The sequence below is a fragment of the Alligator sinensis genome, unplaced genomic scaffold (assembly GCF_000455745.1).
Source record: "Alligator sinensis unplaced genomic scaffold, ASM45574v1 scaffold87_1, whole genome shotgun sequence".
NCBI classification, from domain to species: domain Eukaryota; kingdom Metazoa; phylum Chordata; order Crocodylia; family Alligatoridae; genus Alligator; species Alligator sinensis.
Genome location: NW_005841929.1, coordinates 1,483,595 through 1,499,217, shown reverse-complemented (window position 1 = coordinate 1,499,217; position 15,623 = coordinate 1,483,595). Strand labels below are relative to the sequence as shown.

The 15,623-nt window shown below is 43.5% G+C and overlaps 1 protein-coding gene and 1 long non-coding RNA gene across 2 annotated transcripts in view; one reads left to right on the top strand and one right to left on the bottom strand.

Annotated features, from left to right (window-relative positions):
- The window catches only part of CACNA1C (calcium voltage-gated channel subunit alpha1 C), a 742,093-nt gene extending 728,996 nt beyond the window's left edge, over positions 1 to 13,097 (top strand). The window contains 5 exon segments of the mRNA XM_025198804.1: positions 498 to 626; positions 1,133 to 1,242; positions 2,002 to 2,105; positions 4,372 to 4,695; positions 4,983 to 13,097. Of these exon segments, the coding sequence (XP_025054589.1) occupies positions 498 to 626; positions 1,133 to 1,242; positions 2,002 to 2,105; positions 4,372 to 4,695; positions 4,983 to 5,279 (964 nt within the window). The 3' untranslated portion in view covers positions 5,280 to 13,097.
- On the bottom strand, positions 11,315 to 15,568 carry LOC106721935. Its single transcript, XR_001357686.2, has 3 exons — positions 15,509 to 15,568; positions 13,708 to 13,866; positions 11,315 to 11,384 (listed from the first exon to the last, which is right to left on the bottom strand). It is a non-coding gene; the product is annotated as an uncharacterized LOC106721935 (long non-coding RNA).
- Between the last annotated feature and the right edge of the window lie 55 nt (positions 15,569 to 15,623).

Genomic DNA, 15,623 nt, shown 5'->3' with positions numbered 1-15,623 from the left:
AAAGAGATGGCATAGGGAGGGGAATATAGGAGAAAGAGACTAAATACATCAGAGCTGAGAAGGGCAATATAATGTCAAGATGATCCTTCAGAATTCTTAACCAGGACTTTGGGAGTGTTCACAGAAGAGGTTGTCTCTTTTTATCGCAAAACATCTATTCTAGGTTTTAGACTGAGCCCAGGACATGGGCAGGAATTCAGGAATTTAGTCAGTGTTGTGTAATTGCTCATGCAGTACAGGCCTGATCAGTAATGAACATAGTTATATACATCACAATCAAGTCTCAGTGCTATGATTTAAGAAGCTCCCAGTAAGGGAAGAAAGAATCACTCATATTTAAGAACTGTTGCTCTGTCTCTTCGATCATTGATTTTGTATGATGTCTCTGTACTGGGTCAATAGAATAAATTGAGACAGATGGAGCCCTGTCACTCTTGTCTCGGTAGCAGGTTTTCTTTACCACCTCCACATCCTGACTTGCCTCTTTTGCTCATTAGCTCCGGTTCCAGAGACAGCCAGCTGGCAATCGTTTGCCAAGAGGAAGTGTCTCAGGATGAGACTTATGATGAAAATTTGAATGAAGATGTTGAATACTGCAGTGAGCCAAGCCTGATCTCTACTGAAATGTGAGCTTTGCAACATTGTAACCACAGGACTTGGGGATTTAGGGTTGCTTGATATTTTTCTTTAAGGCCCTCCATCAGATCAATTTAGCAAATGAGACTGGAAGATGGCTAATTAAAAGAAAGCTGTGCAGAGAGAATACTGGCAGTCTAGACATCTGAACATGGAAAATGTCTTTTAACCTAGAAAAACAGTAGCAGGAAAGGAACCTTTTTTCTAAGGCTGACACACCTTTTCCTCTCTTCTTCTTCCTTCATTGACTTTGCTGCTAGGACTGTCTCCACCATTCATTTCTGGTGTCTGATGTTCTCAGATTGTCTCTGTCCCACAGACTTGGATGCTCTCTTCAAACCACTTAGATTTAATGAGCTAGCTAGCTAGTTACATCCATTCTTCATGAATAAAACAATCTTCCTTTTCCCCCATCTCCTGCACAACAGTGCTGCCCTTCTCTACTCATCCACTATGGTGCCCTGCAGTTTCAGTCTCTCAGTGATTATCATTTCAGGCTCTCATACCAAGATGATGAAAACAGACAGCTGACGCTACCGGAAAATAACAAAGGGGAAGACGCCAGGCAGTCTCCAAGGAAGGGATTTCTTTGCTCCTCATCATTAGGTAATATTCCATCATGATGTTCATGGAATATTTAGTCATGCCTTAAACTGATTTCTCACATTGTCCTAGAGACTTCTCCACTGTGTGATCCCTAGAGTTTGTGTGTCCTCTGCTTCCCTGAAAAATGGTTGTTGGTCATGGTTCATAGTACCTGACAGCTCTTTGCAAGTACAGTTGCTGTAGCAAGTTGTATAGTGTCAAGATAAAGTGGACAGGAGTTAAAATGGGGATCCCCCCCTCTGTTCAGCCCCAAGAGATTATACTGATAGCAGTCTCAAGTCAGAATCCCTGTTGTGTAAGGGATGGCAGTAGTGTACCTGGGGTGGGGCAAACAGGGCACCAGCCCCAGGCGTCAACTGTGAGGGGCCACAAGAATACCCCCCCCCACCTGTCTGGGAAGGCAGGGAGTAAGTTGGGCAAGTGAAATGGTTCCCCCCACCCCTCAGGAGCCTTTGCCAGAGCAGGCACAGCCCTGCACCCAGTGTGTATGTCTGGGGGCATGGAGCAAACAAGGCACCAGGGTCAGCTTCCAAGAAGCCCAGCTCTGGGGCTGTTGCTGCCAGAGCTGATACTGCTACAGCAGCAGCAGTGGCAACAGTAGCCCAAGCAGGTAACACTTTCCTTCCCCTCCCCTACCTTCCCCCACTCTCATCTGCAGTGGTCGGCATAACCTTAAATCTCTCCACCCCGCCCCAGCCACTCAATTTGTTCACTGTGTCTCTGAAAGTTGGTGACAGTTCCATGCAATTGGCATTGCAGGTCGAAGAGCATCATTTCATTTGGAGTGTCTGAAGAGACAGAAGAACCAAGGTGTAGATGTCTCACAGAAGACAGTTCTGCCCTTACATCTGGTACATCATCAGGTAAGCTTTGATTAGTAAGCAGATGTCCCCCAGCACTGCTGGATATTTACCATCTGTCATACTTCCCAGTGGCATCATGAGCCAACCATTTGGAGGCTGCTCAGAACTCTTTTTCACCAATGCCAAAGGCGTGATTATATTCCTCATGCCAGCTCTTGATTTCAGGACTCCCATAACTCACAGAACAAAGTTGCAGGAATACACTCTCCTGGTTTACCAACATCTCCTAGCACATAATAATCAAACAAAAATAAAGACAAAAATAACTACCCACATTCAACTCTAATACATTGACTCGGATAAACTATTTGCATAATTAAAATGTGCAGGGTCTGTCTCTATATTAATAAAAAGTAATCAGTCACTGTAATTAATCATCTTTTAAAAATAAACCAATTGTATGTAATTGATCTATTTCTTAAAACCCTGTGCGGGTGCCTTCAGCAATATAGCAGGTGCTTTCTACTTGGATATTCCTGGATGATTAATCAGGTGTCAAAGTCAGAATTGGGCCTTTTAGTTTGGTGATAAATTGCCTCTCCTTGTCTGTCACTGCAGTATATTAACTATCACAGAAACAGCTTGCATACAGTATTACCAGACTTGAGATTTTTCATATTCCCTTTAGTCTCTTCTGTCTTACAGTCTACATTATGAACTATACAACCATGTTAGTGTATGTGATGCCTAAAAGTAAAAGTTTGCTACATCATGGAGCTCTCAGGCTAACTCAGAGAAATATAATATACAAATAGATCAAGAAACCAAAGCAAAAATTACTTGTAGAAGGCTGTACTGTGGAAGAACATCCTTCCTAGTGTCAGGAATGTGTATTACTTGGACAGAAAGACATCCATTATTCCACCACATAAAGTCCCTCCTATGTAAATGATGCTGATACAAAAAAGTTCCACTGTCAGAATACAGACCACATAATACTGGTTGTTGTTAAATTTCAATGGGTGTCATTAAGATTTGTAACACCTATTACTAGTATTGATTAATTTCCCTTTGGATGTTCAGCAAAGCCCCACTCAGCAAGGCCAGCTTGCAGTGTTAAACCTCTTACTGCCACTACTGGCTGAGCACTGCAACTTGTGTGTGAAATGGTAGTTGTGCTGGATTAGGACAAGTGATCTACTGCATGCGGTGCATAGTTTCTTGATGAGGCTTGTAGTGTGGAAACAACAGCTTATTATTTAGAAGAACCTACGTAAAGAACTATTTACAATAAATAAGTAACGGTTTTGCTACTGCCCTTGCAGGGGTCTGGGGCATAATCTTGTTGCTGTCCTGCCCCACCAGCAAGTTCCTGGTGCCTCACCCAAACTGTCTCCTAGGGTGTCACACTTCCTGGATACCATGTTTCCAGGAGGGACTAACTGTATGTCACACAGTTGGACATAACTCTAGAAAACCTTTTTTCCTACATTCTGCCTTCCAAGAAACAAGGCATGTAACTTATTTGGCAGTGTGTGGTATGCGAGACAATATTGTACTGCTCGGAAACAGGGGCTGCTATATATTTCAGCATGCAATCTATTCCTGAAAACAAGCTCTAGAATCGCCTCTGTTGTTCTTCTGAACAGTGCACCCTGTTCCCTGCTCGTGAAAGCAGGAACTACACTGCAGCCTGCTTGTGAAAGTAATGATTTTAGGATGGTCTAGAGGGGGAAATTTTCAAAGGCTAGATTGCAGGTAGGTGTCTATTACCTACTGTAAGTCATTAGGAGTTGAGTGTCTAAGTGCCTCTTGTGCTGTTGAAAATCTGCACTCTTTATGAAAAGTGTTCTGGTAACTGAGATGTGACAATGATATTAACTGCCAGACATGATGTCCATCAACTCCTGCTCTTGTATACTGTTGACCACAGAAACTGGCATGCCTTCCTCAGGCTGGCCTAGTAGCAGGGTTATGTGGAAAAAGTTTGCATCGCTACAGTCTGCCCTTGTACCTGTTGTATTGATAGGGGATGTTTTACCAAAACAAAATAAAGCATTTGAGATTTAATTGATAAAATGTATGAAACATCAAAACAGTGGCAGATCTGACCACCCCTAAGCTTTGGAGTATTCAAAACCCATATCTGGGTCCATGTTTTGCGGACAGTTACAGTTGCATCAACAATAGCTGTTCTTCCTAAAGGTCATTCTGGTTTGCTCAGGCCCCATCAAGCCCTCTTTGTACAGTTTCTGCCCTGCATTGCCATTCAAGTGGTGCTTCTAGGATCAGGGTTATATTGTACACTTTCTCTCTCTGCCTACAGGCACTAGCTGTGGCGGGTCTGAGTCCCCTGCTCCAAAGAAGCCATTCCCCAACCATGTTCTCCCGGTTGTGTGCCACACCCCCTGCCACACCCTCTAGCTGTGGCTGGCCAGAGCAGACCATCCCAACTTTGCGGCTTGACGGAGCAGAGTCCAGTGAGAAACTCAACAGTAGCTTCCCGTCGATACACTGCAGCTCTTGGTACTCTGACCGTGCCAGCTGCAGCAGCACTAGAAGAGCCCGGCCGGTCTCTCTCACTGTCCCCAGCCAAACTGGAGGGAGTGGCAGGCAGTTCCACGGCAGTGCTGGCAGCCTTGTTGAAGCGGTAAGTCAATGAAGCCCCAAAGATGTGCTGATAGTTGCAGCAACAACTAAAAATGGGCCATCCTTACAGTCCTTATAAGGATATACTCAGTGCTACTACTGATGGCAGGGCTGTGTGTAGAAGTATCCATTTCCAAGCTGCAATTGGTTGGTGGCATGAATATGAATAAAGGGAGTAAAAAAGTGGCCAGATAGGGGCTGATACAGTGGTGGCATGAGATGGCTGATGATGCTAATAATAATTTTCATCTTTGTCTCCTATCCCTGGATCCCCACTTGTTTTTGAAGGTCTTGATTTCGGAAGGACTGATGCAGTTTGCTCAAGATCCAAAGTTTATTGAGGTCACAACCCAAGAGCTAGCGGATGCGTGTGACATGACGATAGAAGAGATGGAAAATGCAGCAGACAACATTCTCAATGGTAACAGCAAGCAGAGCCCCAATGGCAACCTCTTGCCTTTTGTTAACTGCAGGGACCCAGGGCAGGACAGTGCAGGAGAGGAAGAGGAAGAGGTGCAAAACCCGGATTGTAGAAAAAGTCAGGAGGAGCTCAAGGACAGCAGGATTTATATCAGCAGCCTGTAGTTGCCAGGGCTGAAGCGATGCTGGTTTTTTATTTGTTTCAATGTTCCTAATGGGTTTGTTTCAGAAGTGCCTCACTGTTCTCATGACCTGGAGTAACCGGAACAGCGTTCTTCATTCATTTCTGTTGGGACGAGTCGCAGAGTTGGGTGGTGTAAGAGAGCTTTTCAGGAGCGAATACAACCCCAGCATATGTCCATGAAGAAAGAGTGAGAAGGAAAAGGAGGAGGAGGAAGAGGAGGAGGAGAGCCAGCTCCCTCTTTTTTCAGTCCCCATGCAAGGAACGACAACTGCTTCCTGAATGCGAAGGAGAATCGCAGCTTCCTCTCGATGGCCCTAGCCAAAAGGACCCTGCATCAAACGGGTGTCTTTCAACTTTGCTTGTAAAAATCATTTTGCACATATTCTGTATAAGCCTCACCGTCTCCATAAAGCCAAGGCCCTTTTAATTTGGAAAGGAATGGTGGACTTCTGTGGATTCCAGCACCTTGTTGGGGAGGAGGAAGCAGAAGAAGCCTTAGGGACATGAAAGGCAGATGGCAACACTGCAGATCCTTGCTGACAGAAAATGAGAAGACTCCCAGGCAGTGGTCTCTGCCAGCCAATCAGAGCTCAGGCAGTCACTTCTGCCAGGCAGTCACTTCTGCCAACCAGTCAGAGCTCAGGCAATCATGTCTGCCAACCAATCAGAGCTCAGACAGCCAGCTGTGCCAACCAGTCAGAGAGTAGGGAGCAAGCTCTGTCTAGCAAAGCTGAGGCAACCTGCTCTTTTCTTAGTGAGGTGGTGATGGGCTTATGTAGATCTCTCCTTGTTTTTGCAGTTTGATATTTTCTTGAAAGCATGTTGCAATTTTTATTTTTAAGGGTTTTTTTGTTGTTGTTTTTTTTGGAGGGAGAGGGGAGAAGGGAGTGTTTACAAAGTTTTGTAATCACCTACCTTTTGTTTTGTTTCACCTTTGCAAATGTTAAATTAGTTTAATTATGTTGTATTATTTAAACTATTTTTTCTCCATTGAAATTCAGTAGACGTATAATGATAGAAGAGTTTTACCAACCATTATGTACACCAAGAATTTGTAATTTTATTTGATAGTAATGGAAACCTCCTTTTTTTGTTGTTGTTTTATAATTTAAAGATAGTAGGCAATGCACTTGATATAGTCTTGCACATTTGAGTGATTGATTTAAATTCTTTTTAGTGCTAAGTATATTTGTGAGTGTATGAGCAACACTGAACGAGCGTGCGTGTGTATATGTGTGTGTGCGCGGGTGCGTGTTAAGTGTGTGCAGTTCTCCACTTCCTGGTTTTAACTGCAGGAGATCTGTATCTGGGGCTATTTGAATGCAAAAACAAACCACTGTCTCTGCTTTTTGAAAGGGGAATCAGTAACTCTTTCCATTTTCTGTTCCACAAGATATGCAAAAACAATGCAATAATATTAATTTTAAAATACAATTATAAGTTGTGTTGGCATTAAAACTGTATAGAAAAATTCAAGGGGAAAAAAAAACAAAAACGAGGAGGAGTTACGCTTCAATATATTCCGTGTGATGTTTTATTGCATTGATAATGTTTCTGTTGAAGAAACCGTAATACTTGAATTCAGGTCAGTTTCAGTATTTTTCAAATATTTTTTTTAAATGAATTGCAATTGTGCCAAGCAAATATAATGAATTCAATTAAGTTTGTTTTAAAATCACTTCTTGTATATTTTGCTGCATGTAAAGTAAATCATTTCGTATTTGAAGTGTGCCAAGCTTTACCTTTGAACTTTTAAGTGCTTTTCTACGTGTGGTTGGGGAAAGGGGTACTCAATATTTTTTTTTATTTTTTAATTTGTACAATGAACAAAGTGTACCTGGTGTAACTAACTATTCTGCAATCCACTGACAGGTTGAACGTTACTGATTTTGCATATCTTGTGTTCACTTTCCTTTTTTCCTCATTCCCTTAAACATGCACGATGAATTTAATGGTAGAGAATCTTTGTTCCTGAGACCAGGACATTTTATCCAGTCTTTATCCTCTTCCCTTTTGCTGTTTCTTCCAATGCTTTTTCTCACTAGAGGGTCACAAAACCCAGGCTGATCTGGTAGATCTATTCTAGGAACAGCTGGCACCAGCAACTCTAGTAGGGGGAAAATATGTGATTTCACATTTCTTTCATTAAATCCCTAGCCTTTGATCAACAATAGTTACCCAGACTAGCAAATTAAAGAGGCTTAGCTAGGTAACTCTGGCCTTGACTCATATCCCAGGATAAGTGAGGGGAGAGATTCTGGATAGTTATCCAGGACAATTGCTTGAGTACTACCCTTAGCTGTTCTGTATCTACATCAGCCAGATGAAAGAAGAAGACTTTCAGCTCAAGGCATTGACACTGAGCGATATGAACCCATAGGTTGCACTCCAGTGTGTAATCTTATCATTCTCCCCATGCCTGAGTTTACAGGTCAGGTTCCCAGTCTTGCCACATTCAACCTGGCATAATTCCACTGAAGTCAATGGCCCTGTGCCAGCTTCTTTTTGTCCCTCTTCTGCCTGGCACTTGTTTCTTACTAACAACAGAGGTTGTAAAACCAGGAAGGAATTGTAGGTCTCATGTCATTACTTGAGTTTTTTCCTTGGAAACAGTTTCTATATTTGAAGTCACTTGAAATTGTGTCATTTGGAATCCTACCTATCTAAAACTACCACAAGTGTTTTGCTTTCTCTTCAAGATGGGATCACAGACTTTTAGATCAGTAATGAGTAAGAAAAATGACCTGACTCAGGAAAATAAGAACCAAACCTTAACCCCTAAGTTGAGCTTTTTCTGAAATTTGAAAAAGTTATGTTTTCTTGGTTTATTTTTTTTAATATGTATATCTCTATTTCCAGGCCTTGTGTGGTGGGGACCTAAAATAGAAATGACAGAGCAGAAAACAGAATGTCAAAGGGATACTTTGGGTGGTATCAAATTCTCTGTGGTATTATAAACTGACTGGCAGCAGTTCAAAATGTCCTGGATATCTTGCAAGAAAAGGCCTCTTACTAGGAGATTTCCAGCCTGGCTATCAAAAGAGTTTGCATTCATTTAGATAAGAATATCGGATCAAAATCTAGAAGTCTTTACTAAAGGCCTGCATAGGCAAAACTACACCCTGAAGTTAATCAGCCCACTGACCAATGTCCCAAGTTTTCTAGGTCAGTCCTAAATTTCAGGGCTGTGTTCTGGTGACCCTAGGGAATCCATGAAACAGATTTTATCCCATACTTGAAAAATTGGAGGTGGATCAGCATCAGGCAGCTTCCCGCTCTGTCTGCTGAGAGGTCATATCACAGTACTGTTGGGTGCCCCAGGAATGTGGCTATCCTGCTTCCATGTCAGGAAATACCCATGGGCCACACCATGAGCCAGAAGCAGCACAGACATATTCCTCCAGGGCTGCACCGCTAGCTAATTAGCTCCAAGCATGTGTATAAATGTGGCTGCACTAATTAGCTGTGCCTCTTAACAGAGTTAATTAGACTACTTGCAGTGCAGCAGTAAGGCAGCTAATAATTGGAACCAAAAGTGGTGTAAATTGCTTCTGGTTCTAGAGGCCTGTACAGTGTCCTTGACTAGGGTCCCTGAAAGTTGGTTGCCTTCCCCAGCTCCTGATCACTTTGCTCTATCTTTACTGGAACAGATTCTTATTGACTTTAGTAAGAATTTTGTCCTAGTAAAGACTGGCTGAAAAAAAGAGCAAGTTTCTCAGGATTTGGCCCTGCAAGAGTTTTGCCTATGACCTGAATAAGGATTCAGGATTGACTTCTGAATACCTATCTAATCCTAAGCAAACCTCCAGTCCTGGTGAGAGTTTTTCTAGTGCTGAGATGCTCCAGAGAGTTAACATAGGCTCAGTGCTATGGAAGATGAAGTAGTGCTGTTCCTAGTTACCCATTTCAGAGCAGGATTCAGATGGTAGAGCTCCCTAACTCATTCTCATTTTCTGGAAAGTTCAGTTTATCTGGACCACTGGGAACTGAGTGACTCATCACTTTGGAAAAACAGGCTACTGCACTGTACAGGCCGTTATTGTTGTCAATGAGAATTGTGAATGCTCAGTAAGTTCACATCACCTCTTAGTAGCTGGCCTCATGCTAGGGGAAGATGCTTATGTTGTCCGTGTCTTTCTGTGAAAACTGTTATACCCTCCATGATCAGACTCTGAAAAGAGCAGGGGAAGTCCTAGCTCTCTACTGAATAATCCTCTCCTTTCTACTGATTTAAATTCTTGAGGAGAGAGGGTGTTGCAGATGAAGGTGATACTCAGAATGAGTGGAGTGGGACTCAAAACAAAGGTTGCTGATGCCAGCTGTGCAAGTTTCATTTTCTAAAGAGGGTGGCATCCCATTTCAGGTACTACCAACATACAGATTGCACTGGCCTGAGCAAAGAGCTACTGCCTCCTTCCACTGGGGCAGAGTCTGGGACAAGGTAGTGGGTGAGGGTAGGTTTAGGTCCTGAAGTGTCCTTCCTTTCCCTGTGTATTGGCATGAATGTTAGGTACAATCACTACGCTGTGGATGGAAGCTTTAAAGAAACTAATGGCTGAGGAGTTTTGTGTAAGCAAAGAGAAAATTATCTTTGTCATTGGAGTGTGTCTGATTTGCAGCTTGATAAGAGTACACTGCAGACTAAAGACATTTCTTACAAAATGACCATCTCTTCCCTATCACTCCTGGTCATTACTCCAGGAAGTACCAGGCCAGTCACACTGGATGAATTTCTTTTTTCTTCCTTATTCTGTGTGACTAACATGATGGAAAAAGCAGGACTAATGGTCCAGACCTGGAGTTTCCTTATCCACAGACCTTTTCTGCATCATCTGCCTCTTCAGTGAGATGTACGTATGATGACAATGATGCAGATGCTGCTGCTACTGCAAGGGGTCCAACCTGTTTTATTACCCTGCCCCACCACACCCCAGTCTGGAAGGACAGCTGACGGAGCGCCATGTACAGAATTGCATCTATTTCTGCTTTGTTTTCTGACTCAAAACCCTGCCCCCTCGATGACTATGACAACAACAACAAAAAAAGGGCAAATGCATTTTTTACATTTCTTGATAATTTCCAAAGCAATGTATCATTGCTTTCTTTAGACTGACGCCAATATAACAGTTGTATGGGTCTCAGCCAGGCTCCTGTGTCTTTTCTGACTGAAAGTTTCAGATTGCTGTATGAAATGTATGCGCGTTTGCACACAGACATATTCCTACAAGGTGACAGAACTGCAAGCCAGTCAGGTTGCTAGCTGGCTTCTGATATGCACTTGGAGGCCTTTTGCGTCTTATATGCAGATGAAAAACTATTCAGAGAGCCAGTGATGGAGCCACATTTGGACACAGCTAAGTATTTTTTCTATATACTGTATTGTGTGCATATATAATATAATACTCACCTGTGTCCAAATGTGGCTGCATCACTCTGGCTCATTGAAATACGTTGTGTATATATATATGCACAACGTGTTTCAGTGAGCCAGACTGCATATATGTATGTGCACAAGACAGCCTCGACTCTGAATGTCAAGGGGACACACTCTGGATAAGCAGTTTGAATATCAAGGGATCTTTGCAGTAAATAGCCTGTCAGGTGGACTTGAGTCCACTTCACATAGTAGTAAGTTTTGATAAATTCAGATTGTAGTGTATACAATGAAAGCAATGATTCTTGTCAAACAAAGGCCCAGTTCCCCTCTCACTAGTTCTGCAACACATCAAGATTAATTCATTTGAACCTAATGAGATTATACTGCTATAAACCATAAGTGAGGGCAGCATCAGGCCCAGAACTTTTATTTCTCTTCATTTAATTTCTTCTGTGAAGGTGCCTGATGAATATCAATTTTGAACAAGCTATTGCTGCATAGGTTTTCATTTAATTTAGTAAAATAGTTAAACTACCATGTGGTAAGGCCAGGGATCAGAGAGCTCTTAGTAGGAGTACAGTTTGGAGACTTACCCTTGGAAGCTACTTTGTTTCTGAAGATCTCAATAAAATTGGCATTGTCTCCCTGCTGCAATGGGCCTGGCATGGGAGCAGGTAAGGACAGCTGCACAACAGAGAGGTGTACTGTGCTGGAAACAGACAGGATTCCAAATTCAGACAAAGAGGTTATTAGCATCATACTGAAGTGAAAATCTCTATCCATATTATTATTCAGTTGCTTGTCCAAATCCAGTCACCCTTCCCCAACCCACCTTATAAAGACTTTGCTTAACTGCTGAATCTTGATCCTAAAGAGCAGGCCCTCTTTAGAAGTAAGCAGTTCTACCTAAAGTGTTGCTTGAAAAGAGAATCATCAATAAACAAATGGATGTAGGCATTCATCTGCTTCAGCATGATTAGTGATTAACAGAAGGCAAAATCAGTAGCCCATAACCACATCACATTTCCATGCAGTAGCTTCTTTATTTCATCTCACTCAAGCAGCCTGCTCTCACTTATCCTGAAGTCCATCTCACCCTTGAGCCGCTGCTTTCGGTTGGTCCAGTGGCCGACTGGTTGCATCACAGGCCAAGACGGTATTCTCCCGTCACAGCCCAGAGCAGATCTGCCTTCATTCTCAGATTCACTCCCAACCTTCAAACACCCTCCTTCCAAACAGCACTGCCCACATCCATTTTTACCAACTCACTGAAGATCCAACTCTCCATTAGTCGACTCACCTCTGACACATTACCCGAAATTTTGCCCAGCCAAACAAAAATGCAAGCTCTGTCCCAAACATGCTGTAAAGTTCTCAGCATCCCAAGCTACCTGGCCTGTCTGCTCTTTTATCAGGCAGATACAGTATCCAGTGCTCTAGACTACTATTCAGTGTTCCCTAAAAGCCCTTAGCGCCATGGTATCTCAAAGAAGTGACAGAAAGACAGATGCAGGAGGGTCCCACTGTGATAGCTTGAAAAGGGGAAGCTTTCAAATGACTAGCAGTCAGATTTTCAATATCTCACCGAAACACATAGCAAATGCTGCATCATGAAAGAGAGAAACTTTTAACACTGCCTTAAAAACAAATTTAAAAATGAGGGAGTCTCCCTCCAAAGGACTGACGTGGTAAGTCAAGGAAGAAGCCATTTTGGATGAATTCTGACTGGAGGAGACAACGTCACTTACCTTCTGATCCTGCAGGACTTAAGCTAAACAGCCAGTGACTTCAGTAATTAAGGACTACAGGACCAGGACTTTACAAGGAAGAAGTGGGTATTTCCTTGCCAATTTCATTTTAATGGGGATCTAATCCTGCAAGGTACTATGGCCTGCACCTCCCCATTGACTTGAGGGAAGATGTGGTTGTTCAGCACCTCTCAGGTTCAGAGCCTTTGAACCTCATTTCCTGCTCTGACCATTAACTACACATGTTGATAAATGGAAGTGTTTTGCCTTCATTTGAATTGTTCAGAGCTGTGAAATGAACTCTCCTAAGTATAACAGTCCAGAGATAAACCTCCTCTCACATACTTCCCTCAACCCTGCCCAGAGCATCTTCACCCAAACCCTTCCCCCCATCCCAGTTCATCACATCTCACAATTTTATACCCAGTTTTCATGAAACCACAGAAACGCTGTTGTAAATAATGCTGTACAGTTTGTAACTGTAATGTAAGCCTGTCATCGGTGCCAGAGTCCGTCTTGCCCTCTCGCACGTTTTAAAATCAACACAAGGAAGTCAGAGTGGCCCACAAGTGAGCTAGAGGGTCATGTCGGTGTGGGACAAATGTATATTCCTGTAAGATTGCATTTTTATCTAAGGAATGATGTTATTTTAAAAATTGCTAATAAATTTCTAAACAATGTCTAGATTTGTGCAATATTGTAAATGTTATCATATCTCTTCTCATACCCCTCCACTTAACTCACCAGTGACTAAAAAATATCAGGATCTTATCACCCTTATTCACAAGAATGGTCCCTTTGAAGATAATGGCATTTCTCACGTGTCTAAGGGTTTGCAGAACTGAGTCCTAAATGCTGACAGGCTATCCTGCTAAACATTAACCTAGAAACTCCAGTTACACTTTATAAGAAGCAGTTACTTTAACTGTCAACCCAATTATGATTTTTTAAATTACTATAAAGGGTGACCATTGTAATTCACATTCTGGCTACAGGATTTTGCACTAAGTGTATGTATCAAAAAGCTAGAATTATTGAACATTAAGCATGAAACTAATGGGGTAATGATAAATAATCCAATTATATAATTTGTGCTATCAAAAGGCATAACCGTCATGCAATCCTATCATAATTCCTGTGGAATAGCACTGTAATTACAATCACAATATTATAAACCATAATGTAATTAGAAGCACTGTATTACAGAGTTGGGAAATTTTTCTCCAAAGAAAATCAGTGATTCTGCTTAAAAACTGTTCCTGATCTGGTACAAGCCATACTTACCAGTGGTATTACATTACAGAATGAAGCTGTGAGGAGTAGGAAGCTGTGAGGAGTAGGAAGATACTTGAGCCCAAATTCACCATTGGCATTAGAAAATGAAATATTCTGAAATCAAGAGTGCCACTAGTCATAAAACTGGCCTTCATCTAGAAACGTTCACTGAAAAATAAGGGGAATCCAGTTTAATTTCAGATTTCATTGCAAACCTAGCATTCAGCCCAGATTTGTGGAAAAATTCACTGATCGGGGCCTCATTTTGAGCTCAATTGAGCCAAGTTATGTTGTTTTGCAGAAGGCATATCGGGTAGGCAGTTTTGATACAAAACCGAGGCTGAATGCATTTCAGTTCAAGGCTGAATGCATGTAGCCCTAAAACTCAAACGTGAAACCTGTGAGGGACAGTTAAAATAGAGTGCATCAGAATCAAATAAAAAAACATACACAGAGCCACTGAGAGTTACTCCCTACTCTGGGAGATATAATATATTGATTTGCACTTTCATGTCATCTTCCCATTGTGGAATTAGAAACAACTTAAAAACATTAATGTGTTCGGCTTCACAGCACCTCTGTTGCCATTTTGTTGGCAGGGCCCAGAGGAGTAATGACTTCACTGGTCATACATGAAGTTAGTGATCCATTAGGCTGTCTACATGTCACTGTATGGCAACATTGCTACACTGCTGTGCTTAAGTCCTTTGGGAAGTAGTAAAGTACAGTGCAGTAAGGGAGGTTACTGCACCATGCGCATAGCACAAGGTTAGATTTTGCTGTTATGTCACTGTAGCAGCGCGCTATACCAGGGGAGCATGCTGCTACAGCAGCATAGCTGCCAACCGTGTGTCTGCACACGTGATTGCTATGTCAGCGTAGTGTGCTGTATGGCGACATAGCTCACTGAGTAGATGCGTGCTTAGTATAAGGCCTGAGCCTGACATTTTAGTTCCTGTGCTTGAGTCACAAGCCTGTCCTTCCCCATCAGCAATGCCACACAGAAACCCGCAGAGTGAAACCGGATGCAAGGAGTGGGCGTGCTAGCGCCCACCGCTCTGCAGCCACCATCAGAAGACTCCAGGAGAAGGCCAGCGGTGACATTAGCAGTGTTGGAAAGCAAGGCCCTGCTTTCCGTCCGATAGGCAACGTATTATCCTAGTCTGGAGCAAACAGCAAAGTGAACAGGTCTGTTGGGCTTGGATCGTGTGGGCTCTTCCCTGCTCTCTCTCCAGTCTTTCTGGCTTCACGGCCAGATCTGGCAGGTTGGGAAGACTATGCTGAGTGGAAAGCTGACGTCCTCCAGGGAATCGCAGCAAATGAGGGTTGGAAGGGACCTCAGGAGGTCATCTAGTGCAACCCCCTGCTCAAAGCAAGACCATCCCCAGCTAGATCATCCCAGCCCAGGATTTATCTACCTGGTCTTAAACCCCCACAAGGATGGAGATCCCACCTCTCTGGCTAACCTGTCCCAGTGCTTCCCTACTCTCCTCGTGAGAAAGTTTTTCTGACATCTCCCCTAGCCGCTCTTGCGGCAACTTTAAACCATTGCCCCCTGCTCTGCCACCCCCGAGGGAGAAACGGGGAACAGCCATGAGCCGCGCGCCGCCGGTCGCACGTGCGCGGGAGCCGTTGGCCATTAGAAGCTGGCGGGTCGCGGCTCCGCCCGCCGGGCCCCAGGGGCCGCCTCCGGCCGGAATCGGGGCAGCCCCCTGTCCTCGGGCCTCAGCACCTGCACCGGCCCGGGGAATGAATTATCGCACATTTTGAGCACTTTTTCTATTGCTGACCGTACAACTACAATCACTACCATGCACCGGCCAGCACCGGGCACCAACTGGGCCACGGCCCGCTCTGGCAGGAACGCGCATGCGCATAGCAAGCCGGGTGGGGCGCCCCGCGCCGGCCTGGCACCTCCCCCCCCG